Here is a 27,005-nt window from a genome sequence, read left to right as displayed (position 1 = left end):
GGCTCTCCCTTGTGTGGATTCCCATTAGATCCACACCAAAGAGTTCTGAATTATGTCATTTCTATTCCATTTTCATGTACTCTGAGACAGTTTAGGCACAGAGTAAGTACTGTGTCAGACCAGTGATAACATTAAAGCTAACATTTCTTTGAAGACAGATCCAAGAATGTCAATAAATACTGACTGGTTGGTATGTGCTTTGGTTCTAATCTAGAATCATGACTCAAGACTCTATGTTCTACAGAGAGGTCACAAAGAATGGTTTTTGAAAAAAAAGTTTATTGATTGGTTTGAGAGAGAGAGTGATGGAGAGGGAGTAAGAGGAAGGGAAGGAAGCAGGGAGGGAGGGAGAGAGAGAAATAGTAATTTGTTGCTCCACCCACCCATAGTTCATTCACTGGTTGACTTTTTTTTAAGAACAGAAGGGATATTTTATTTTGTTTTTTTAAGACTGTATTCATTTTTAGAGAGGTGGAAGGAATGGAGAAAGAGAGGGCGAGAAACATCAATGTGTGAGAGAAACACCAATCCATTGCTTCTCACATGCCCCCAACCAGGGACCTGGCCTGCAACTCAGGCATGTGCCCCAGCCGGGAATCAAACTGGCAACCTTTTGGTTTGCAGGACAACAATCAATCCACTGAGCCACACCAGTCAGGGTCACAGGTTGACTCTTGTATGTGCCCTGACCAAGAATAGAACCTACAACCTTGGCGCATTGGACAACGCTCCAACCAGCTGAGCTACTGGCCAGGGCCATTGAAGAACTGCTCTAAAAGTATTTACCTGGAGGAAATATTTCTGAAATGGCACAGTAAAATCCACTCCTCGAAAAAAGCACCAAGAGCATTGCCAAAAATAACCAAAATAAACTTCTTCGGAATTTGGGAAGTTAACCAAAGACCTACAACAATGGGAGGAGTGTTTATTTTAGAACTACAGTAGAGTCCCAGCAAGAACAACATTTTATGATATTTTAACTGGGCTCCAAAGTGTGAAATGTCCCTCTGAATTTCCAGAGGGACATTTCAGTGGCCAAGGGGTTCCCCATGAGAAGTGTGGGATCTAAACCCCACGCTGGGCTCGCCACCTACAGGCCAGAGCAGGGAAAGCAACCCAAATAACATCCAGCTGTGAAAAGCAGCAGGGTTTTTCAGTCCATCTGGGGGCAGACAGCTGGAAGTGCAGAGAGCCTCTTAAAGAGCCAACGCACAAAATCTCATTTGCAGCCACATACACCAGGCTCTGGAAGAGGGAGGGCAGAGAGGGCTAGAGATGCTTGAGAAAATTCTGGGGCTAATGGCTCTGGAGAGAGAAGTAAAGAAACAGCTGCCAGGATCCCTGCACAGATCACTCCCAATACTGTACTGCAGAAGCCTAAGGGAAGCAATAGCCCCACCTGCAGGAATCACTCTCACCCCACCCTGTGGAGCTCAAGCCAGGCTGCTGAGTACAGCTGGAGGCTATGTCTGTGATTGTGTCTAACAGAAAAGGCAGATCTCTGGGAGCTCTGAGAGTTAACTGACACTCCCCTAGACCCAGTGCTAGGAAAAGACAGCCTTAGTGTGCAGCCTATATCTTTCTGCACACAGCCAGGGCCAGCAGAGGAGCCACAAGCTGTGGCTTGCTGATGACTTCAAACAGGTTGCCCAAGGATTGTCACAGACAGTGTTTGAGACTGGTTTATACCAGTCTTTGCAGATTTACCTAATACACAGAAACAAATACAAAGAAGCAATTAAAATGGAAAAACAAAGAAACAGCCCTCAAATAAAAGAACAGAAGAATTCTCCAAAAGAATTAAATGAAATGGAGGCAAGCAATTTATGAGATATAGTTTAGGGTAATGATTATAAGGACACTCGATAGCATGAAGAAAGACACAGAAAGAATAAAAAAGGACCTGTCAGAAATAAAGAATGAAACATCTGAACATTACACTGGGAGGAATAAACAGTAGGTTAAGTGAAGCAGAGGACTGAATCAGTGATTTGGAAGACAAGTTAGAAAAAAACACCAAAGCAAAGCAACAAAAAGAAAAAATAGTTTTTAAAAATGAGGGGAGCTTAAGAAACCTTTGGGATAACATAAAGTGTAACAATATCCACATCATGGGAACACCAGAAAGAGAAGACAGTGAACAAGGGATCGATAACCTATTTGAAGAAATAATGAAAACTTCCCTAGTCTGCTAAAGGAAAAAGACACACAAGTTCAGGAAGTACACAGAGTCCCAAACAAGACGGACCCAAAGAGGCCTACAAGACACATCATAATGAAAATAGCAAAGAGAAAAACAAGGAGAGAATCCTAAAAGTCGCAAAAGAAAAGCAAGTAGTTACCTATAAGGGAGCTCCAATTAGACTGTCATCTGATTTCTCAACAGAAACATTTCAGGCCAGAAGGGATTGGCAGGAAATATTCAAGATGATGAAAAGCAAGGACCTACAACCAAGGCTACTTTGCCCAGTAAGGGTATCATTTAAAACTGAAGGGAAATAAAGAGCTTCCCATGCCTGGAAGAAGAAAGAAGAAGAAGGAAGAAGAAAGGAGGGAGGAGATGGGAGGGAGGAGAAGGAGGAGGAGGAGGAAGAAGACGACAGAATAGTTTTTTTAAAGGGGCAATAAATATGTATCTATGAATAATTACCTTAAATATAAATGGCTTAAATGCTCCAATCAAAAGATAGAAGGTAGCTGAATTGCAAAGAAAACAAGACCCATATATATATGCTGCCTCCAAGAGACGCAACTCAGATCAAAAGATACACAGAGACCAAAAGCAGTGGAATGGAAAAGATATTTCATGCAAATAGAAAGGAAAAAAAAGCTGACAAAATACTTTAAAACCAAGGCTATATAGTAAACGACAAAGAAGGACACTGCATAATGATAAAAGGAATGTCCAACAAGAGGATATAAACCAAGTAAATGTTCATAAACCCAACACAGGACATGTAAAACAAATAGTGATGGACATAAAAAGAGAGACTGACAGAATTACCGTCACAGTAGGGGATTTTAACACCCCATTGACTTTAAAAGATATTATTTATTTATTTATTTATTTATTTTAGAGCAGGGGAGGAAGAAAGAGGGAGAGAAACATCAATGTGCAAGAGAAGTATCCACTGTCCCCAAGTGGGAACCTGGCTGCAACCCAGGCATGTGCCCCAACCAGGAATCAAATTGGCAACCCTTCGGTTCACAGGCGAGCACTCAATCCACTGAGCCACACCAGCCAGTGCTATTTATTTTCCCATTGACTTTAATGGATAGATTTTCCAGACAGAAAATCAACAAGGAGACAATGACCTTACACAATACAATAGATCAAATGAATTTAATTGATATCTCCAGAGAATTTCACCCCAAAACAGCAGATTATACATACCTTTCAAGTGCATATGGAATGTTTTCTAGGATGAACCAATGCTGGGACACAAAACAAGTCTCAGTAAATTTAAGAGGATTGAAATCATATCAGCCACCTTCTCTGATCACAATGCTATGAAACTAGAAACCAATCACAAGAACACTGAAAAACATGCAAAAACATGGAAACTAAATAACATGTTATTAAACAATGAATGGGCCAACAACAAGATCAAGGAAGAAATCAAAAGATACCTTGAAACAAACAAAAATAATAACACAACTATCCAAAATCTGTTGGACATGGGGAAAGCAAACCTAAGAGGGAAATTCATAGAATTGCAAGCATATCTCAGAACAACAACAAAAAGATCAAATAAACAATATAACTTTACACTAAAAAGAACTTGAAAAAGAACAACAAACAAAGCCCAAGGTGAATAGAAGGAAGAAACTTAAATAAAGACCAGAGCACAAATAAACAAAAATAGCCTTAAAAAATTATACGAAAGATCACTGAATCCAAGAGCTGGTTCTTTGAAAAGATAAACAAGATTGAGAAAACTTTAACCAGACTCATCGAGAGAGAGAGAGGACCCAAATAAATAAAATCAGAAAGAGGAGAAATAACAAATGACACCAAAGAAATACAAAGGCCTGTAAGAAAATATTATGAACAACTATATACCAACAAATTGGACAACCTGGATGAAATGGATAAATTCCTGGAAACATACAATTTTCCAAGACTAAATCAGGAAGAATCAGAGAACCAAAATAGACACACTACACCTAGTGAAATTCATGCATAATCAAAAAACTCCCAACTAACAAAAGCCCTGGACCAGATGGCTTCACAGGTGAATTTTACCAAACATTCTAAGAAGACCTAACACCTCTTCTTCTCAAACTATTTCAAAAAATTCAAGAGGATGGAAGATTTCCAAGCTAATTTTATGAGGCCAGCATTATTCTAATTCCAAAACCAAATAAAGACACCACTAAAAAAGAAAATTATAGGCCAATATCTCTGACAAACATAGACGCTAAAATCCTCAACAAAATACTAACAAACTGAATACAGGAATACATCAAAAAGATCATACACAATGATATAGTGGGATTTATTCCAGGAATGTAAGGTTGGTACAACATTCGGAAATCAATAAATGTGATTCACCACATAAACAAAATGAAGGATAAAAACCACATGACCATATCAATAGATGTAGAAAAAGCATTTGATAAAAATCCAGTACTCATTTATGATAAAAACTCTCAGCAAGGTGGGAATAGAGGGAACATACTTAAACATAATAAAGGCCACATATGACAAACCCACTGCCAGAATTATACTCAAAGGGCAAAAACTACAAGCATTCCCCTTAAGATCAAGAACAAGACAGGGATGTACATTCTTACCTCTCTTATTCAACTTAGTACTGGAAGTCCTAGCCATAGCTTTTGGACAAGAAGATATAAAAGGCATCCAAATTGGAAATGAAAAAGTAAAACTCTTTATTTGCAGGTGACATGATACTGTACACAAAAAACCCTAAAGATTCCACCAAGAAACTACCAGAACTGATAAGTTCAGCAGAATAGCAGGATACAAAATTAATATCCAGAATTCAGTTGCATTTTTATATGCTAATAATGAACTAACAGAAAGGGAACTTAAGAAAACAATCCCAGAGACTTCCAGCCAAGAAAGAGGCCTAGACAGACACGCTGCGTCTCCCTTCACAACTAAGAAGGAATAGAGCTACCTCAAAACTAGAGACAACCAGAAGTCCCAGAAAATCGAGCTGCATGGAAGTCCAACAACAAAAAAATATATAAAGAAGAAATACTCATCCAGACAAGTAGGAGGGGTTGGAACCAGGGCAGAAAGGACGCGGTGTGGTGACAGCAGTGGCAGGCCAGCAGAAAGCACAGTCACACATTTGAAAAAGTAGGGAAGGACACCTGGGGAGCACTCCAGACCACACAGCTCACAGTTCCAGTGCTGGGGAAAATAAAGCCTCATTGCTTCTATCTGTGAAAACTAGTGGGGGTTGGGGTGGAGGAAGAAAGTACTGGTTTCTCAGTAAAGTTCGCTCATTTAAAAGGCCCCCACAGTCCTAGAATGTCCACAGACCCACTCATTCTGGAAATGGCAGCCAGGGCAATACCTAGAGGAGTGCCATTCCCATACGAAAGTAGAAGTGCCTGGAAAAGGGGAGAGTGCTGAGCAAACGGCGTTGTTACCTCTCAGACCCCGCCCCCACATACAGCATCACAATGTGATGAAATGGGTTGCCCATACTGATGAATACCTAAGGCTCTGCCCCTTACAAAAGATGTGACAACTCTACCTAAGACACAGAGACAAACAAACACAGGAGCCTGTCAATATGAGGAGACAGAGAAGTATGGCCCAAAACAGGGAATGAATCAAGGCTCCAATGGGAGAACTTAGCAATGAGGAGATAGTCAACCTAACAGACAGAGTTCAAAACACTGGTGAAAAAGATGCTCACAGGCTTGACAGATACGCTTCAGTATGGCAAACGCATAAGGGAAGATGTGAAGACTATGCTAAATGAAACAAAGGAAAATCCACACAAAACCAAAGGTGAAGGGAAGGAAACCAGGGTTCAAATCAATGATTTGGAACATAAGGAAGAAAAAAACAGTCAACCAGTACAAAATGAGGAAACATGAATTCAAAGAGATGAGAGAGGCTCAGGAACCTCTGGGACAACTTTAAACATGCCAACATCCGAATCACAGGGGTGCCAGAAGGAGAAGAAGAAGAGCAAGAAATTGAAAGCTCAGGGGAAAAAATAATGAAGGAAAACTTTCCAAATCTGGCAAAGGAAACGGACATACAAGTCCAGGAAGCACAGAGTCCCAAATAAGCTAGACCCAAAAAGAACCACACCAAGACACATCATAATTAAAGATAGAGAATCTTAAAAGCAGCAAGAGAAAAGAAGAGAGTTACCTACAAAGAGGTGCCTATAAGTCTATCAGCTTATTTCTCAAAAGAAACTTTGCAGGTAGAAGGGATTGACAAGAAGTATTCAATATGATGAGAGACAAGGACCTACAGCCAAGATTTCTCTATCCAGCACAGCTATCATTTAGAGTGAAAAGGCAGATAAAGTGCTTCCCAGACAAGGTAAAGCTAAAGGAGCTCATCATCACCAAGCCATTATTATACAAAATGCTAAAGGGACTTATATAAGAAAAAGAAGATCAAAACTATGAACACTAAAATGACAACAAACTCACTACTATCAACAACTGAATCTTAAAAAAAAAAAACCAAACACAACTAAGCAAACAATCAGAATAGTAACAAATCATAGGTATGGGGATCATCTGGAGGGTTATCAGCTGGGAGGGGAAGGCGGAGAAATGGGAAAATGATGCAGGGATAAAGAAGCATAATTGGTAGGTACAAAATAGACAAGGGGAAGTTAAGAATAATATAGGAAAGGGTGAAGCCAAAGAACTTACATGCATGACCCATGGACATGAAGTAAGGTGGGTAGGATTGCTGGAGGGAAGGTGGGTACTGGGCAGAGGGGAGCAAAGCGAAAAAAATTTTGGGACTACTGTAACAACATAATCAATAAAATATACTTAAAAAAGAAAAAAAGAAAGAAAACAATCCCAGCCATGGCTGGTGTGGCTCAGTGGATTGAGTGCCAGCCTGTGAATTGAAAGGGCACCGGTTTGATTCCCAGTCAGGGCACATGCCTGGGTCGCAGGCCAGGTCCCTGGTTGGGGGCATGTGAAAGGCAACCGACTGATGTTCCTCTTGCATATCAATGTTTCTCTTCCTCTCTTTCCCCCTCCCCTCCTCTCTCTCTGAAAATAAATAAATCATAAAAAAATAAAAAAATTTAAAAACCCCATTCATAATTGCTTCAAAAAGAATAAAATAAATAGAAATAAACCTAACCAAGGATGTAAAAGACCTGTACTCAGAAAATGTTAAGATATTAAGAAAGAAATTGAATACAGATAAGAGGAAGTACATACTGTGTTCATGGACAAAAGAATTAACATCATTAAAATGTCCATACTACTGTAAGAAACAAGGAAATAGTGATTCCCAAACCAGTAGAAAATCATTAGTAACAAAGGACAAATGTTATTAGAGGGTTTTAAGGGCAAATGTAATTAGAAGGTCTCAAGGGCAAATGTAATTAGAGGATCTCTGAAAAGGAAGTTGACAGCACTGGCATATTTACAAATCACAAAAAGGAGCATTTAGATAACCGTGTTAGATTGTAACTTTGGAGTAACCAGTAATGGAGAAATGGGGAAGAAGGAGAGGGGAGAGGAAGCTAATTGAGTTACGGAGGGGAAGCTAATCGAATTACTATAAAACCAGTTTTCTCTGTCTGCTTTGTGCGTACATTCTCCTGGCTGAGGGTGCGCCCAACTCTGCAGACTCGTGAATAAACGCCGCGCTTTACTGCTCAAGTCCTGTGTACTGGTTTTTATTGTGAGCATTTCTCACATTACCAAAAACAATCTATAGATTCAATGGAATTCCTATCAAGATTCCAATGATGTATTGCACAGAACTAGAACAAATATTCCAAAAATATATATGGAACCACAAAAGGCCTTGCAAAGCAACAGCGATCCTGAGAAAGAAGAAAGTTGGAAGAATTACCTACCTAATATCAAACTATGCTATAAGGCCATAGTAATCAAAAGGGCACGGTACTGACATAAAAACAGACACATAGACCAATGGAACAGAATAGAGAGCACAAAAATAAACCCACACCTTTATAGTCAATTAATATTCTACAGATGAAGCAAGCAGATATAATGGGATAGACAGTTTATTCAATAAATGGTGCTGGGGAAAACTGGACAGATACGTGCAGAAAAGTGAAATTAGACCACTTTCTTACACCACACACAAGAATACTTTCAAAATGAATTACAGATTTAAATGTTATATCTGAAACCATAAAAATTATAGAAAAAAATCATAGGCAGCAAATTCCTGGACATTGCTCATAGCAGTATTTTATCAACTATACCTCCTCAGGCAATGGAAACAAAATAAAAAATAAACAAATGGGACTACATCAAACTAAAGATTTTGCACAGCGAAGGAAACCATCAACAAAATAAAAAGACCACCCAAGGAATGGGAGCACATACTTGTAGATACATCTTATAAGCAGTTAACATCCAAAATGTATAAAGAACTTACAAAACTCAACATCAAAAAAACAAACAATCCAATTAAAAAATGGGCAAAGGACCTAAATACACTTCTCCAAAGAGGACATACATATGGCAAATAGACATATGAAAAAATGCTCAACGTCACCAATCATCAGAGAAATGCAAATTAAAACCAAAATGAGATACCATCTCACACCTGCCAGAATGGCCATCATCAATAAATCAACAAACAAGTACTGGCAAGGATGTGGAGAAAGGGGAACCCTTCTGCACTGTTGGCAGGAATGTAAACTGGTGCAGTCACTTTGGAAAGCAGTACGGAGACACCTCAAAAAATTAAAATGGATCTGCCTTTTGACCCAGCAATCCCACTTCTGGGAATATATCCTAAAGAAAGTAAAACACTAATTCAAAAGCACATAAGCAACCCTCTGCTCATTGCAGCGTTATGTACAGTTACCAAGATATGGAAGCAGCCCAAGTGTCCATCAGCAGATGAGTGGATAAAACAACTATGGGACATTTACACAATGGAATACTACTCAGCTGTAAATTAAAAAGGAAGAAAATTTTACCCTTTGTGACAGGGTAAAATGGATGGACCCAGAGAACATTATGCTGAGTGATATAAACCAGTCCAGAGAAAGACAAATACCATATGATTTCACTCGTGTGTGGAATCTAATGAACAAACTGAACTAACAAGCAGAAGAAAGACAGACTCACAGATGGAGAACAGAATGACAGCTATTGGTGGGGGTGGGGGTTTAGGGGGTGGAGGGATTGAAGAAAAAGGAAAAGCGACTCGTAGACATGGATGACAGTGTGGTGACTGCAAGGGAGAGCTGTGTATGAGGGGGCTAAATGGTAAAGGAAAAAAAAAATACAATAAAAAAGTCAATCAGCAGCCCAGCACCAGTGGAGATCCTGAAACACACCAGAGAACTGTCACTATTTGACCCATCCAGCGGCTCCCTGGGAAAGCCCCATTCATAGCTTGATTTTCCTGAACCTGACTCATAGCTCACTCAGTGAGATAAGCTCTCTCTCCAGCGCATTTGTTGAAAACAATCAGTGGTAACTGTTTAATGCTAATCTGAGGCAGCTATATCAGTTGAAACAGACAAGAGGCTGGCCAAAAACTTAAAAGGAAATCTGGGAATGAGATGTCTGTAGGGAAACGTACAGAGAGGTATGACTGATTTATAGCCAGTGAGTCAGAAGTGCCAATGGTCTGGGACTTGTGATTGGCATCTGAAGTGGGGAGGGGCAGTCTGCACTAACTCCAGACAGTCATTATGAGAAATGAATTGATTTGTAGGATCCAGCTGGTATCTGGAGAATCAGAAAATTAATTGCTGATGTTGAAAAGCACCCTAGTTGGTACTAATCCAAACTAAATTGTTTTAAAATGTTAATTATAATTGCTAAGACAACCACTAAAACAAACAAAAAAACTGAAAAATATACTACAAGAAAAAAACCAGGGAATTAAAAGGATACTTTACAAAATATCTAATACAAAAGAAGGCAATAACAAGGAACAGAAGAACAAAAAAGACAAGACATAAAAAACAGCAAAATGGCACACAAATCCAATCTTATCATTAATTATATCATACATAGATGGACAAAATTCCATCAAAAATTGGCAAAACAGATAATAAAACCACAACCCAAGCACATGTTGCTGACAAGAGACAAATTTTAGATTTAAAGACACAAACAAGTTTAAAGTAAAAAGATGGAAAAAGACATGCCATAAAAACAGAAACAAAGGAGAGCTGGTGTAGCTATACTAACATCAGAATAGACTTAAAACAAAATTTGTTACTAGAGACAATGGAGTAGATTTTTATAATGATAAAAAGCTCAATCCATCAAGGTCTAACAAAGACCCCAATATACATGTAGCAAAAACTGCCAGAATTGGAGGGAAAATAGACAATTCAAAAATAATAGATGAATATTCCACTTGCAATGCTGGATAGAATAACAAGGCAATCAACATGGAAACTGAAGATATAAACAACACTATAACCCAATTAGACCTAAGGGGTAGCTATAGAACACCACACTCAATAAGAGTGGAACTTTCGAGTGCACCTAAAATATTCTCTAGACTATGTTAGGTCATGAAACAGACCTCAATAAATGTAAAAGGAATGAAATCACACAAAGCATGTTCTCCAACCACAATGAAATTAAATTAGAAATCATAATGGAAGGAAATTTGGGAAATTCACGAATATGTGGAAATTAAACACCATACTCTTAAATAACTAATGGTTCAAAGAAGAAATCACAAAGGAAATTTAAAACACTTACACAATTTCATTTCCCCAAACACAGGGCAAGTCAAGAAAATGCAAAGCTGTTCTGATAGGAAAGTAAAACTGAAAGGAAAGTAATGCTTATCTTGATGAGCTGATTTGATAATTTAATTAAACTTCATCTAGATTGGGAAACACTAAAAGTATTAATCATGTCATTAGTTATCATTGGTTTTTATTCTCAGCTAGCAACTAACAACTCAGCAGACCCTAGCATGTGCTGGTAAGGAACAACTCACAATAAATTAGTGAGATTTTTTTCTCTGACAACGTAACAAATTGATAGATTAGGGGTATATGCAGACACTGGAGCCCAGCTTCAGTAAAGCACTAGAAAAGGTCTCAAACATCTTGGTGGATAGGATGGAGAAACCTGGACTAGGTATCAGGAAAATTTAGGTAGATCAATAAATAACTTTTAATTTGGAGGATTATTTCTAGTAGTAACTTAAGTGTTATGGACTGAATGTATGTGTCCCTCCCAAAATACAAATATTAAGACCAAACCCCCAATGGTATTTGGATATCCTGAGAGGAAATAATAAAGGTTAATAAGATCCCAAAGGGCCCCTATAAAAGGAAGAGACACCAATGCTCTCTCTCCACTATGTGAAGACACAGTGAGGAGGCAGCCATCTACCAGTCAGGAAGAGTGCTCTTAGCAGCACCTTGCCTTTATAGTTTCCAGCCTCCAGAACTCTTGAGAAAACAAAATTCTGCTGTTTAAGTCACCCAGTCTGTGATATTTTGTTATAGCAGCCGGAGCAAACGAATACAATTAGGGAGCTATGTCTTGTACATTATTTTCATGGATGACTAGTTAGATTTAAAAGTCATGTATCATACCCTGTGAGTGTGGCTCAGTGAATTGAGCAATTCCCAGTCAGGGCACATGCCCGCATTGTGGGCCAGGTCACCAGTTGGGGTGTGCAAGAGGTAACCGATAGATGTTTCTTGCTCTTTCTCCCTCCCTTCCCCTCTCTCTAAAAGTAAACAAATAAAACCCTTTTTTAAAAGTCATGTATCAAATTTAATATAACCAAAAAAACTGGTATCATAAATAATTTTGATGCAGGAACTGGATGCCAAATGAGTCTGATAGTCTGAAAAGGAAAATCAAACCTAACAAGATGAAATTCAATATAAATACATGATCTTACTCCTGAATATTACAAGCAAACAAATTAAGTAGCTAACTTATTAAGTGCTTTCTACATGGCAGACACTGTTCAAAGTCTTTAACTGGTATTATCTCAATTACTCCTCACTGTAAGCCTAAGATCTTGTAAGTATTGTTATTATTCCTATTTTTCAAAATGGTACATGATTTGCCAAGATCACCAAGCAGTCTGACTCCAGACCAGACCTCTGAACTATCGCACTCCCATGACCCCTCTGCAGAGATGGAGGCAGCAGTCAGTGAAGGCAGCCTACGTGGAAGAACACTGCAAGGCATAACTAATGTTGAGTCCAAAAAGAGTCAACAGAAATAATAGCAATACTCTGCTCCCCAAAGCGACATATTTATTTAGTGACCCTAATCTCATGTAAAGTTTTACGCAATTTCACAACTATTAGCCAAAGAAGTCCTCAAAGTAAAATATACTTACTGTTTTTATTAATCTAGAACACTGGCAAATAAATAGTCCTGTACTACCATTAAGCCACATCAAGTACCTTTGGACAAAAACAGTATATAAATAATTTTACTTATGAATTACTTTCATTCTTAGGTGAGTGGGTGAAAGAAAGCTTCCTTTCTCATGTGTTCTCTGAGCCTAATTTCCTAGTTCCCTTTTGTATTGGTTAAGATAAACTGCTAGGCAAAAATCACTAAACCAGCTTCATTCTCCCTAAATTTCCAGTTATTTTATAATCATAAGCTAGTACCAAGATGCAAGTAAGATATTTTTCTTTAGTTCACCAACCAAATTACAATGATAGCAATAACAGAAATTTCATTTTGTTAGCAAAAAAAAAAAAAAAAAAAAATTCCTTCCATGGAGTTTAATCAATTTGCTCTGCCATACCCTTTCATCAGCTGTGCTGCCGTGAAGTAGGCAGCCATTGCCTGGTCATGTTCACTCTCAACCGCAAACGAATGCCCATAGGCAATCCACGCAGGCCCGTAGGTCTTCTCAAGCGTCGTAGCTTTACTAAAATAAGAAAGTTCATTTAATTAATATATTTATTCTTAAAGCTGTTGATTTTATGTATGCTGATGGTTTCAAGAAAATTCACATTAAATAAATGAGCTGTCAATATATTAAACACTAATTAGCATTTGTGTTAATTCATTTGAAATAAAATGCTTAATGGTACAAGCAAAATGTTATAAAATTTTAGGAGAGCTCCACAACTTTTTAGGTACTATAGTTGAACCCATTAGCACTCTGTATAGATTTTTAAAATTCTACTTAATCCAGGAGCTTCATTTCATAACTTAGTAGGTAAATGGTGGTAGCAGATACCGTGTCACTCCCGAGTCGGACTGCACAGCCATTCTCGGCGGTGCAGATAGACTCTTAAGAAGCTACACCATCGTCTCTCGAGACAGACGGCTGCCAAGAGAGAGAATCCTAATAACTTGCAAGATAAATTATCATTTATATTTTAAAGATAAGTACACAGAGGCTGGAAAGACTGACATCCTACAGAGGACAGTGAGAGATTCACCCTGGGTCCATGAACTAGACTACAGAGGCTGAAACAGTCTTCAATCAGTGGCCCACTGGTGACCCACAACAGGAAATAAACCAAACACCACAAAACATGGAAAATATAAAGGGGAGATTCACACTTCCTAGAATTTTATTTTCTAAGTGTTCTTTCACCCAAATGTTCCTGTTTCATGTACAGTCCATCACTGAATAAGCACAGTAACTCAAAGAACAATTACAATACACATCATCTTCCTACTCCAGGAAAAAGTACAAGCAAAGTTTTCTAAAATGCTTAACACAGCTAACCAGAGACTCTCCCTATTTTCTTCCCTGTGCAGGATCTTTTTATGTCATCTTATCAATTTTCTTAACAATCCTGGGGTGCAAATATTTATAGAATTCCCATTTTTAGAAAAAAGTAGAGAAATGAACTTTCCCAAGGGATTATGGCTAGTAAACAGTAGAAGTTGGATTAGAATCCAAGTCTGTGTTCAGTTTACACATTTTTCCTTGGATCCATTTTCTATTTTGTTCACGTGGAATAAATCACAAGTATCATGATATTTCAAATTTTTGGTAATTAATTCTTCACATATAGACATTTTCCTGTACTTGAATAACTGAATAATACTGGTTAAGTACCTTACTGGACTGCATGGAGTTCCTTAAACTAGAACCACAGCAGGTCCTTATATAAGACAAGAATTCTGTTTTATAGTCATATTTAGTGACCCTAATCTCATATAAAGTTTTATGTAACTTCACATGTATTAACAAAAGAAGTCCTAAAAGTAAACAGTTAATAGTATCTCTGTAAATAAAAGACAAAACCTTTCAAACTATTTTATATTGTTCTCTATTATTTCACATTTCTCATTTATAAATAAAAACTTAAATGAACTTCCTTAAGAACAAGATCTACACCACTGATTACTTTTCTCTTCCTCGTGACATCTTATAAAGAGCAAGGTGCATAACTGATGCAACTGAGCTGAATCTGCCGAATAAAACATTTGTTCTTTTATTCTGCTTTAAAAATATGTACCATTTCTTGCATTAAAATAGATGAGCAAGAAATCTCTCCCCACCAGTTCACTAGAGTGAGGAAGACAATAAATTCATACCTGAGATATCTTCTGGCATGTTCATTCTTATGACCAACCATGAGATAATAGCATCCCACTGCAAACCAAGACACCTACAAAGTTCAAAATTTACCATGACCAAAGATCTGAACTTTGAGTTAAAATACCTAACAAATTAGGCCAGAGGGTGGACTAGGCGTTCCACCCCACGTTCTAGTTCAAGTTAAAAATGTCACTGAAACAGGCTGTCTACTAAGGGTCCTAGATGAAAAGAACAAAATCTCCACAGCATTTCCTCAAGATGCCCTCAACCACTTCCCTGCAGCACCAAATGCAAGACGAGGCTCCTGCATACATCCTATTTCAAATGCAGCTGAAGTCCTGGCCTCACCTGCACTGTTAGTCTTCCTTGGCTCAACTGTGGTTCCACCAGGTTCTACATCACTAGCCGACACTTCTTGCATTAGTTTTACCTCTTTATAAATTATTTCCACACTGGTCTAGGGTGTAGATTCTCCCCTGAGACATAGACCCTGATTCCTGACTTCTGTCATTAAGAACATAGTTCCTGATTCCATTTTTAATTTCTAGGTTTTAGTTCTGATCCACAACAGTTTGGAAGACCCATGATTCAATAAGTGCACAATCCAATAAGTTACCTTATATATGCAATGTGAGAAAGCTACCAATTAGCATTACTTATGAGAGACGGGAGTGTGACTTTGACTTTCAATATTTTATTTTCTGTATGTTAAATATTTTTAATAAGTATATATAATTTCTATAATCAGAAAAATTTTAATTATGTTTCAATACACTAAAAAAAATACCTTCATGGATTGAGAAAGTTAATGCTGCTTCTAATTATCGTAAGCACTAGGAGATTCTGCTCCAACACCCTAAAATAAAACATATTTGCTTAAACTTAAATATAAGCTACTGTCTAAATACTAGTTAAGCATTTCCAAGTAAGAAAAAAAGCACTGTAAGAAAAAATGTTTATATTTACTTACGGGGTTGCTAGGATATAAGTCCACCAATTTATGAGAAAGATAGAAAAGCTCTACATTAGGAAAAAAAGAATAAAATTATTCACATAAAATAAATTGTAAGATACGACAATCATATAAATTGTGTTCTCATAGTAATAAGTGCATTGTTTTCTTCCTTCTTTTCTTTCTTTCTAGATACAAAATCCATTTACCTAATGAAATACAGAAACTCCAGGGGGCAGATACTATAGCTGTACCACTCAAATCCCCCCCAACCAATTCCTTACCCAGTGCCTAGCCTGTAAGAGGGCACTGAGCACTTGCCAAGTGACTGGAGATAAAGCACTTCACAGTCCTTAAGAGATTATTTCAAAGCACCTCAGATATCTTAAAAACTTGTGTCTCTTACTCCATGGGCCATTGTAATCACCCACAACCAATTTGGATGACCAAGCTCTCAAGTTTATCAAATCAGCCCAATGACTTCCTCTCAAGTAATGTGTGAGTCCTAGGCATGTGACGATGATGGTTCCTACATGTGGCTTGAATTCATTAGACCAGGGCAGCTGAAGAGTTTGAATCTTCAACAAGCTGCCAGGAGACATGATACTATTGGTCACAGATCGCACTTTGGGCAGCAGGAATTTGGAGCTGGAGTAGTGGCGACTTTTTTCCTTTTGACAGAACTCATTATTTAGTTTAAAAGATTTAAGGGCGAATACAATCCAAACACAACTAAATGTTTCTAAAATGTTAAAATATAGAAAACATGAGCAAAATTATCTGCCTCCTTTCAACTTCTAAAATGTTACTGACTCTTATCAGTTTGCTTAAGGATTTGACAGAAAAAAAGCAACACTTAAACCACAAATTACATTTGAGACAAGGAAGCAGGGATGAAGAAATAGTGTTTTGTTGAGATAACAGAATAGACCATTGGTCACTTTGATAAGTATTTCTTCTCCCAGCTTTTAGTTTTATTGTAGAATCATTATGTTGTTACCTTCAATCTCAATTATACAGGACTTGTGAGACAAAATTTCAAAAATTAACAGAAAAATTCTTACCATTTGCTTTATTCAGCTCCACAAGTGTCCCTATATGTACAGGTAAACAATTTGCATGGAAAGGATCTTTTTCCATTACACTGAAAGTTAAAGCAACACATTACTATCCCAGAGTCAGTACATAACAGCATTCATTATAATTAGCTTTATTTAAGTAGTCATTACAGCATCATGTACAATACTGTGGGTTATAATACTTGTTTTACTCTCTTAATGCCATTATCTTCAGGTTGGTTCGGTTCAGGCCATGATAAGGTTATAAATAAAAAGGAAAATTCTTGTTTATTTGGAAGGAATAATAATAAACATCATGGGTGTAAGGGGTATAAAGAGGATAAACAGTAGTGGAAAAAATACAATAAAAAATAAATCTAAAACAACATAGCATACATTTACTTTAAATCAATAGAACTGTAATATAAAATAAGCAGTCCAATTATTTAGAAGGATCAAAAACAATGTGAAATATAAAACAGGTCAGAAGTATTTATTAAATCAAGTTTTTTTGTGAGTTCAAGGATTTAAGCAACCCTAAAGATCCATGAAAAATATTATACGTAGTTTAGCTAAAGGGCAAGTTTGAGCTATGTACAGTAGAAAATGGGTGTGTTTAGATGGCTTGGCTAAGTTGGTGACTAAGCACCAGTATCAACAGGAATTTATTAGTCTCTAACAAAGAAGGGATTCTATAAAGCTATGTGCCAGAATGGTATTTTCAAACTTGCAAATTATTAAAGACTGGAATGAGACATGTATACTCCCAAGTTAATGGAATAACCCCACCAATGTGTATAAACCTTTGCCTCTAAATGCTTTTAAAACAGCACCCCCTTTGGTACTCTGCAAAGTAGGAAGGACAACTTAAAATTATCATCAACTAGTTCAAGATTACAGAAAGCATGTCCCATGGCTTAGGTAAAATGGACTGAACTCTATGTTCCTACACAAAAATCAGCAGATATACTTACACAGAAGTAAGCTTGTAGCACATTTTAAAATCACAGTTATAATAATGTCTTTCAGCTAAAGACACTACCACATCCAGATTCTCTTGTAAACCATCTACGGACTCAGGGATGAAAGTTTCACTCGGTTTATTATACTGAAATAGAGGAAAGCAAATATAAACTCAATGAGCTACACCAAATCAAAAGGCAGATTTACTTTGACCCAAATATTTAAAGGATTTATATAAGGATGTGTGTGAGCCTCTAGAAACATTCTTAACTTCAAGACTCATCGGTATTCCTCTCAATGAACTTAATACCCTTCTCAATTTTATGACCGAATTCCATAGTAGGAAGTATTTTAAAGCAAGAAGTCCAGGGTGCATAAGAAAAAAAAATCCTCATTTTCATGTGATATCATTCCATTTATCTCATGGTTCAGTTTTTTAGTATAAGGAGTCCCTGGGAGAAAGAAAGATATTTTTGGAAGCTTTTTAAGGAATCATATCATATACATATTTTTTCTAAATTTTTATTTATTGATTTTAGAGAGACAAGGGGGAAGGGGGGAGAGGGAGAGAGAGAGAGAGAGAGAGAGAGAGAGAGAGAGAGAGAGAGAGAGAGAGAGAGAGAGAGAGAGATATGTCCTAACCAGGGATCAAACCCACAACTTTGGCATATTGGGACAATGCTCCAACTAACTAAGCTGCCATATCAGATATTTTAAATAATATAAATCTATTTTTGCAAAAGTGCTAAATTAATAAAGGCTGATTTCTAAAAACTTAACTAGTAAAAGAATAGAGGCCACACTGAGTGAAAGAAATAAGATACATAATGCAAATACTGTGTTTTACTTACCTTTTTTAATTTGTTCTCAAATAGAAAACGTAGCAATTCCTGTTCTTCAGCACAAAGCTTGCTAAGAGGTAGTGATTCAAGAAGTTCTTTTTCTTAAATACAATGAGGAAAGAAAAAGAATGTCCTCACATTATTGATGGAGGAAAAAAACTCAGCAATGAAAAATATTCTTCTATAGTTCTTGGTCTAAGTAAATCAAACTCAAACAAGAAAATGACAAGATCAAAATGTACCAGAGAAAGCTAAGACAGGGGCTCCAGGCCCAGTGATGAGAACCCCCTGGAGGGCTCTGCTGCAAAGCTTTCCAGGTGACTCTGGTCAGCACCAGATTGACAGACTGCCAGGCTGGCTTCCCACCCTCAGCACTACTAAACTTCGTGTGAATTATTCTCTGCTCTGTTGGCTATCCTACGTACCACAGGATATTTAGCGGGATCTCTGGCCTCTACCTATTAGCAATGAGTAGCAACCTCCCACCCTCCCACCTTAGACCCCAGTTATGTCAACCAAAAATGTCTATAGATACTGCTCAATGTCTCCTGGGAAGCAAAATCATCCTAGGTTAAAATATGTTAGAATCCCACCAATGTAACATCCCCGTTTTCCGTTTCTCTTGTTAATCCACCTCACATCACTGTCAGTGCTCTAGGTCAATAGTTCTCAGCCCTTTTTGTACCTTAGGATCATCAGGGAGCTTTATGCCATACCAGAGCCTCCCCACCAGAGATTCTGATTCAACAGGTCTGGAGTTGGGACCTGCACACTGATGTTTTTAAAGCTCCTTGGGGATTTCACATGTAGTCAGGTTGATAACCACATAATCAGATATTCGAATCTTGTTTTATACAACCTCAAATTACCTCTCAAAAATACGGCCTCATCATATCACAATCCCTAAATATTATGACTGCAACAGCCACTGCAAAATATTGTATTCATATTTGAAGACATTAAGGAAGTTAATAGGTCTATTTAAGTCTAAATCTGTACAGAGCCTGTTCTTGATTCTACAGATTTCAGTGGGAAAAAACAATAACACAATATCAATTGTGCTAAATATAAAAACACCTGAGTTTCCAAACCTTCTTGGGCTGTCAACATGTGGTGTGACGTCAAAAGATCAAAGGCTTCAAAACAGTAGACATCAAGCTTCAAAGCTTCTTTATAGCTATACGTAGCTAGGGTTCGGTTATCTAGAGCATCATAGATTTTGCCTCGTAAAAGACAAATAGAACTCTTTATCTGTTGGAAAAATATAATGAGTCATATACTAAGTGAACACTTTTAAACTTAAAATTTATCAAAACTCTTCTACGATATGAAGATTGAGACTTTTTTTTTACATCCAACAGGATTTTTCCATCCCACTGTCAAGACGTAGTACAAACAGAAACATGAAGGCAAATAAAACTTTTCTAATCTATCATCCCTAGGCTCTCTTCACTTCAACATATCTTTGTAGTGTACATGGCACTGCTACTTTCTTCATTACTTGTTCTGTTTCAAGTAGGGTAATGATTTAGAGACAGCAAACAGCACAAATATATTAAATCAAACTTTAATACAATTTGCAAGACTTCAATGAAAGGATCTGGCAGCAATGTAGCATAGTGATTAGGAGCATGACTTTTTTGGAATTGGACAGACTTGAGTACGAAGCCCAGCTCTGACACATACTAGTGACCTTGGACAAGTGATATAACTTCTCTTGGTCTTTCCTTTTCTCATCTAAGTTACAGGGCTCCTTGAGGAGTAGAGATAATACTCTGTAGACCTAGCACATGGTAAGATTACCTCACTCTTATCATTAACAAGAGAAAGCAGAAATCTGACATTCTAGACTCTAAACCTCAACAAATACATAACTGAGCGTAATTTGTATCGACAAGAGGGAAAGCTAAAACTGATAGAGATGAAAAAGATTCATCATAAAATTAAAATTTAAAAAATACTGAAGGATCTTATGAGAAAATTATAGACCTATGCAGAGTCTAATGAGTTATTTAAAAAAATTTATAAAATAAATAATGTTACAAATACTTCGTAATAGAAAAGTTAATGGATAAAAGGTCCAAAAATAATAAGTGCTCTCATAAATACATTTCTTAGCAGAAAAATGAATGTGCACACCTTAGCACATAAATAGTCAAAAGAAAAAAAAAGGTAAGAGAAAGAGGAAACACCTAAAGATGTGGTGTTCCTACATTTTTGAGGTGAAAAGTAACTAAGTTCCTTAATGTTATTTTAAAAAATAACTGGAAAAATGGAAGAATTGATGGGTAACAGCTAAACAGTCCAAGATTTCTTTCTGAAGTACAGTAACAACACTATCTTAACACTGATTGTGGCGAAGGCTGTACAGCTATGTGCATATACTAAAAGCCAAGCAACTGTACACTTTAAGTGCATGAACTGCACAGCATGTGGATTATTTCTTGAGAAAGCTGTCATAAAAAAAAAAGAATAACAGAACAGATTAGTAATCTGCCTGTGAATGTCACTATTACATAATCTCTGCCAGCAGGAAATATGCAATTTCATGTACACAGGAATTACACAAACCAAAATATACAAACTATCATAAACAGAAACATCAAACCACTCTCTAGAAAGAAATAATCTAAGGTAACCAAAGGCTTTGGGGATAGGTACAAACAGTGTTGATTACACTAAGGATAAAAATTATTCCACCTATGGGGAGAAGTTTAAGGCATCAAATATGAGAAGGAAAATCTCAAGTCAGCCTAACTGAGATTCAAGCAACTGAGAACATAGTTAGTTTCCAACTGACAGCTCAGGAATATCTCAGAATCTTTTTGCGTTTCAGTGAGCTAATTATTTTAAACCAAATTATTTTAAATGGTTATACTCAAGTAAAAGAAAATGATTTATGCTTGCTATGCCATGTAGGTAATTCTTACTGAGGTACTGAAGCATGCTCCTTACAGGATTACTTACTGAGGACTGTGACATTTCCCAGTCATTGGAGGGGTCTTTCAAGCTTTCATCCTTTAAGTACTTCTCAAATAATCGTTTGTTGATTGGCTCCTCCATATCAAGAATATCAAGAGCCTGCTGATGCTCTTTCGCAGCATACTATGTGGGAAACAGAAATACTGTTCATCAGCCATGACTTCTCACACTAGATATAAACAAAAATACTGTATATTTTAAAAGGGTAGTGAATATTATACCCATTCATTACTTAAATTTAAAATGTGTAAAGCAGAATTTCCTTCATGCATATAATTGGAGAATCAATAGTCTATGGCAAATAATATTGAAGAGAAGAATTTCCTCATAAACTATTAATCTGCCAAACTCCATCATTTGAATTCTCATACATATGTGAGAGATATATAAGATTCACACAATTAAAGTTTTACCAAATAAAAAGGAAATTGAGCATATACTTACATGGCATCTAGCTGCAAGGTAACGGCATGATTCATACAACTAGGAAAGAAATTAATCTATTAAAATAGTTGTCAAGATAATATGCATCTTCACTCTAAAAAGAAAACTATGAGGATAAAATAAAGCTATTTTCATAATTTCTCCTTTTACTCCTACAGAGAAAAAAAAAGCTTTTTTAATCCATAGTCATCATAAACCTACTACTTTACTAGGCACCAAGGATTCAAAAAGTAGTAAGAACCTGCCTTCTAGTAGGTTGTAGCAGGGGAGACCCAAATTCAGAACAGTTTCTTTCACAAACTATGAAAGAAGGGCATAAATGGCACTAGCCACCTGAAGAACACATCTACAGGGGAGAGGGGAAATGAGGAGTAGCCAGCATTCCAGGCGCTGAGTCTGTATAACTGCCACAAGTCTAAGGAAATACAAGCAGTCAGTGTGACTGGAGTACTTGTTACATGTACTGATGATGGTGGGAGGTTAGAAGTAGACTGGCAAGAAATCATCAAGGACCCTGGGAGTCTACTAATGCTAATGCATCTGGTTTTATCCTGTAGGAAATGGGAAATCACTGAGTGATATTGTGAGTGACATAATCAGATCTGTGTTTTAGGTTAAGAGATGAACTGGAGACAGGGAACGTGGGAAGTGAGAAGAGGAGAAAATGATGCTGGAGAAAACAGAAAGAGAGACAAAAACAACAGAACAGACAAATTAAAGGCCTGACATGTATGAGTGAAAATAAGATAGGACTATCCACAATTTCAGAGCTATTTAGAACACAAAATTTTCAAAACTTGGTGACTAGAGCTGGAGGAAAAAACAAGGTACTGAGACAGGAATAGAAAACTTAAATCCTTTAAAATAATTTTGACACAGATAAAACATACACCTACAATACTAATCTAATGACATTTTTTAAAAAGCCTTGGAAAACTTTAAAGTTCAAACAATCACTTACTTTGTCCAGTTTTCGTGACCGAAGCGCATGAGCTGCTCTATGATACTGTGCTGTCAGGTAAAGACACTGAGCCAACCAATAAATGTCCTGGGGCTCCTCTGGAAGGAAACATTACATAAATGGTAAGAGGTGCAAGGTAAATAGAAAGATTCTTAAAGACAGAGAAATCAGGAAATAAAATTAGAATTTGTCACTTACCATGAGAGAGTGAGGCTACTTTATCTGCCCAAAACAAAGCACTTTGATACTGTTGCTGTATTTAAAAAAAAAAAAGTGATGACTGCCATGTTATTTCAACTTTTAAACAGCTACCTAATATTATTAGAATGCTGTATAATAGGTTGACATCTCAATACAATAATTTTTTTACATGTTTCAGGGGGTCTATCAATCAAATTTTATATCTCAGGCGAGTTTCAGTTCAATGATACAATTAAAAAAAACTATTGTAAGATCATTCACATATATAGTTGAAAAAAGGCAGTTTAAAAAAATAAACTTATATAATGCAAAATGTATCAGCAGGTACTGGCATAGAAACAAATATAAATCAATGGAAATAGAATACAGAAACCAGAAATAAGACCTCTTATATGGTCAATTAACCTGTGACAAAAGAGGCAAGGATATACAGTGGGATAAAGAGATGGTCTCTTTAATAAGCGGAACAAGGAAAAATGAACAGATACATGCAATAAAAATTGAAATCAGACCATATACAAAAATAAACTCAAAATGGATTGCCTTTTTACCCTCATACACTGTTCGTGAGATTGCAAATTGGTGCAGTTACTATGAAAAACTGTATGGAGTTTTCTCAAAAAACTAAAAACAGAACTGCTTTATAATCCAGAAATTCCACTTCTGGGTCTTTATCTGCAGAAAACCAAAACAGTAATTCAAAAAGATATATGCACCCTTATGATCATTTCAGGATTAGTTACAATAGCCAAGATATGGAAGCAACCTAGTGTCCACAGCAGAACAGGGGTGTTTGTGTGTGGTGGTGGTGGTGGTGGTGGTGTGTGTGTGTGACTCAGAAATAAAAAAGAATGAAATGTTGCCATTTGCAACAACACGTATGGACCTAGAGGGTAAAAAAATGAATAAACACAACAGAAACAGACCACAGATATAGAGAACAAGCTGATAGCTGACGGGATAGAAAAAAAGTTCTAAAAACAAAAGAAATTTTATCTGCTGGTATGAAAAACAGTAGATAAATTATTATTTTTCAATGTCTAGTCATTAGCAATGATTCTCAATTTTTCTACAATCTTTGCCTCAGTCCTCCTGGATGCAAACTAGGAACTCAGTTGTCATTCTGGGAGGAGGAATGCTCATGAGATGGTTACAAATCAACTCAATGTAGTAAATTCCCCAAGGGTGGAAACCAGACCAGCCTCATTCCTCATGAAATCCCTAGTGCCAAAGAAAAAATGATCAGGAAGCACATATTCAACCAAAATACAGCCCGTTAAAGTACTGAAAACATTTGGTAGGATCATTTCACAACCAATTCCAAACATCTCACACTGAACATGCTTTTCTCTCCCTTCCTTGGTTTCCAATTCATTAGGAGAGCATGCATTTTACTAAAACGGGTGACATTTGCTCTGACCAGCGTTTCTTGAGAGTGGTCCCACAAAGCTAAGGGTCACCGGTTTCCAATCAGGGCACATGCCTGAGCACATGTTTCTCTCCCTTTCTCCCTCCTTTCCCCTCTCTCTAAAAATAAAATAAAATCTTCAAAAAAAATACTTAAGTGACATCATAGATTAAACTGATACTACTGATTTTGGAGACACTTCCTTAAACACTGTTTGCTGTTCATGAAGAGCAGTGCAGGAAACATATATGTAGCTTAAAGTACTGATTTAAGACAACAAGCTTGTTTATTCTCTTAAATTCGGCTAAATGAGAATTACAACTTCTCGAAAATTTTCTATTAGCTAGCTAAATGCAAAGGTCACCCTGCAACTTTCCTCCTAAAATAATTTTCCGACTTCCACTTAACAGTAAGTCTGTATTGAGCATCTAGTGTGCCCAGGAGTTAGACCGGAGGCAAAGCAGGACCTTAGGCACCTGTAAGGCTCACACTGCGTTTAGCTGGCTTTTATTTTCAGAGTTACTCGTCCTCCCATCCCGCCCTTCCGGTGTTTTACCCTAGAAGCCCAAGCCCGGCCAGGCCATGCACCACCAAACCCTCGACCGCAGTTATCCCTGCCGACAAGGTCTCAGGTCGGGCTCCCCCGACGAGTCCCGGTGCCCTCGCTCCCCGAGACTAGCTGCCCACCTGGTCCAAGTACTGCCGGACGCGCTTCCGCAACCGCTCCAGGTTCATGGCCGAGGGGCCAGGAGTCCGCTCGAGCGCCGTCCGCCTCTCCGACGCGTACCGTCTTTCCCGCTGCCCTACTTCGACCCTGCTAACTCCTCAAGTCCAGCCGAACTGCCCGTGCCGTGCTGCAGCCGCCAGGGTTCTTCCGCTCCCGGCCAGGTCTCGCCCCGGAAGTCCTCCGCAAACGTGTCCCCTCCGGCGCCGGAAATGGGCGTCGCGACGTTGGTTCCGAGGCGCTCTCTATGCTCTTTGGTGACCAGGAGAACTCAACTTGAGTTCCCTAGAACGCGCAGCCCATTTACGTGTCCTTGCATCGTTTGCTCATTAACTCGTCCTTGGTGGGGCGCGGGCACCCAGGGTCCGGTTCTGGGTCGAGCTCAGCCCCAGTTACCTTGTGTTGGGTGAGTTTTTTTGTTCCACCTGTCCCTCGCTTTTTCTCATGTGGAGAAGTAACAGTACCCCCGCAGAGGCTGGTTGTCAGGGTTAAATTACATGAGCACACACATCAAGTCTTGGCACAGGCTGTATAAACTTTTACTCTCTTCATACCCAAGTGTCTCTGGATGTCTTGGCAAGCAAACCCAAAAGGCTCTTTCTTCAACCTCAGGTAAAGAACACTGATCAAAAATAAGTTAAAAAAAAAAACTGGTAAAACTTTGAATCCGTACTATGGAATATTATTCAGCAATAAGATTGAATTAAGTGTTGACACATACTGCAACATGCAATATGCTTACTGAAAGAAGCCAGTCACAAATAACTACATATTGTGTGACTTCATTGACAAAAGCTCTCTCATTCACCAAACCCTACCCAGGCTCCCATGTCAGGAAAATCACTGAACTCTCTTTTTTTTTTTTTTTTCCAACTAGGCCTCACTTTTAGACTTCATGTTTCTTTATATGCTGTCCAATTTTAGAAGAATTCTTTGAGTTTAGCCAGAATCCATCTCCCATATATGACCAAATTCCTTATCCCCAGTCATCACCCAGGCCTGCCAGAAAGAATCCGAGGGCAAATACTGGGGGAGAATATAAGAAGAGGAAAAGAAAGAATTTCCTCTATCAGTCAATATGAGAAGCCGAGGTGCTTGGTAGTGGCAAATGTAGCTCATCCCCAGAGTGGAAAACCACTGGGAGTGTGGTGGCACGCAGGACCCACTCCACACACCAGTTTTCCCACGGGGGACCAGGCCTGCATTTATATAATAGTTTAAAAGCTTGCTTTCTGCTAAAGGACCCCCTCATCCTGGGCTAAGAACAACAGACATTCAGCGTGTAACCTTGAACCAGTCTCTTCGAGCCTAACCTGGGCCAATTTCTAAGAACAGGATGTGGCTAGACAAGTTATTCTTACCATCCATGCATTTGTAACATTCTCTAATATGTAAAAGTAATAATCATATAAGGCAATGATTGGCACTATGATTCACAATTTTCTTGGATGTAATCCACCTAAGAAATCAATAAAAGCTTGTTAAGGCAGGGGCAAACTGTGCTTTCTCCTCTAGAAAGTGGCCAGTTCTGTCTCCTCTTCTCCACAGGATTCTTGCAGTCGCTGTGCATTTATTCCCTCATCCACAACGCTGTGGGCTCTGCTGGTCAGAGGTCCGCAACAAGTCAAACCACATTGAGTTTGTAAACGTTTGACAGAGTTCTAATTTTGTTTCTTACTCCCCAGTTGCTACCTAAAATGGGTCTCACCAGGCTCGTCTGAAGGTGGTGGCAGGGCTGTTTTCTAGAGGATCTAGGGAAGAAT

At 37.9% G+C, this 27,005-nt stretch overlaps 1 protein-coding gene across 1 annotated transcript in view; it reads right to left on the bottom strand.

Moving 5' to 3' along the window:
* CDC16 (cell division cycle 16) overlaps positions 1 to 25,406 on the bottom strand; it is a 38,808-nt gene extending 13,402 nt beyond the window's left edge. The window contains exons 1-12 of the mRNA XM_090258388.1: positions 25,206 to 25,406; positions 23,108 to 23,162; positions 22,910 to 23,007; positions 21,949 to 21,987; positions 21,490 to 21,627; positions 19,614 to 19,773; positions 18,532 to 18,623; positions 17,692 to 17,825; positions 16,724 to 16,803; positions 15,678 to 15,727; positions 14,704 to 14,777; positions 12,947 to 13,072 (exon numbers count right to left, since the gene is read on the bottom strand). Of these exons, the coding sequence (XP_090114514.1) occupies positions 12,947 to 13,072; positions 14,704 to 14,777; positions 15,678 to 15,727; positions 16,724 to 16,803; positions 17,692 to 17,825; positions 18,532 to 18,623; positions 19,614 to 19,773; positions 21,490 to 21,627; positions 21,949 to 21,987; positions 22,910 to 23,007; positions 23,108 to 23,162; positions 25,206 to 25,253 (1,094 nt within the window). The 5' untranslated portion in view covers positions 25,254 to 25,406. The remainder of the gene's footprint in view (positions 1 to 12,946; positions 13,073 to 14,703; positions 14,778 to 15,677; positions 15,728 to 16,723; positions 16,804 to 17,691; positions 17,826 to 18,531; positions 18,624 to 19,613; positions 19,774 to 21,489; positions 21,628 to 21,948; positions 21,988 to 22,909; positions 23,008 to 23,107; positions 23,163 to 25,205) is intronic.
* Between the last annotated feature and the right edge of the window lie 1,599 nt (positions 25,407 to 27,005).

The sequence above is a fragment of the Furipterus horrens genome, unplaced genomic scaffold (assembly GCF_987537825.1).
Source record: "Furipterus horrens unplaced genomic scaffold, mFurHor1.1.pri manual_scaffold_12, whole genome shotgun sequence".
NCBI lineage: Eukaryota > Metazoa > Chordata > Mammalia > Chiroptera > Furipteridae > Furipterus > Furipterus horrens.
This window is presented reverse-complemented; position numbering and strand designations above follow the sequence as displayed.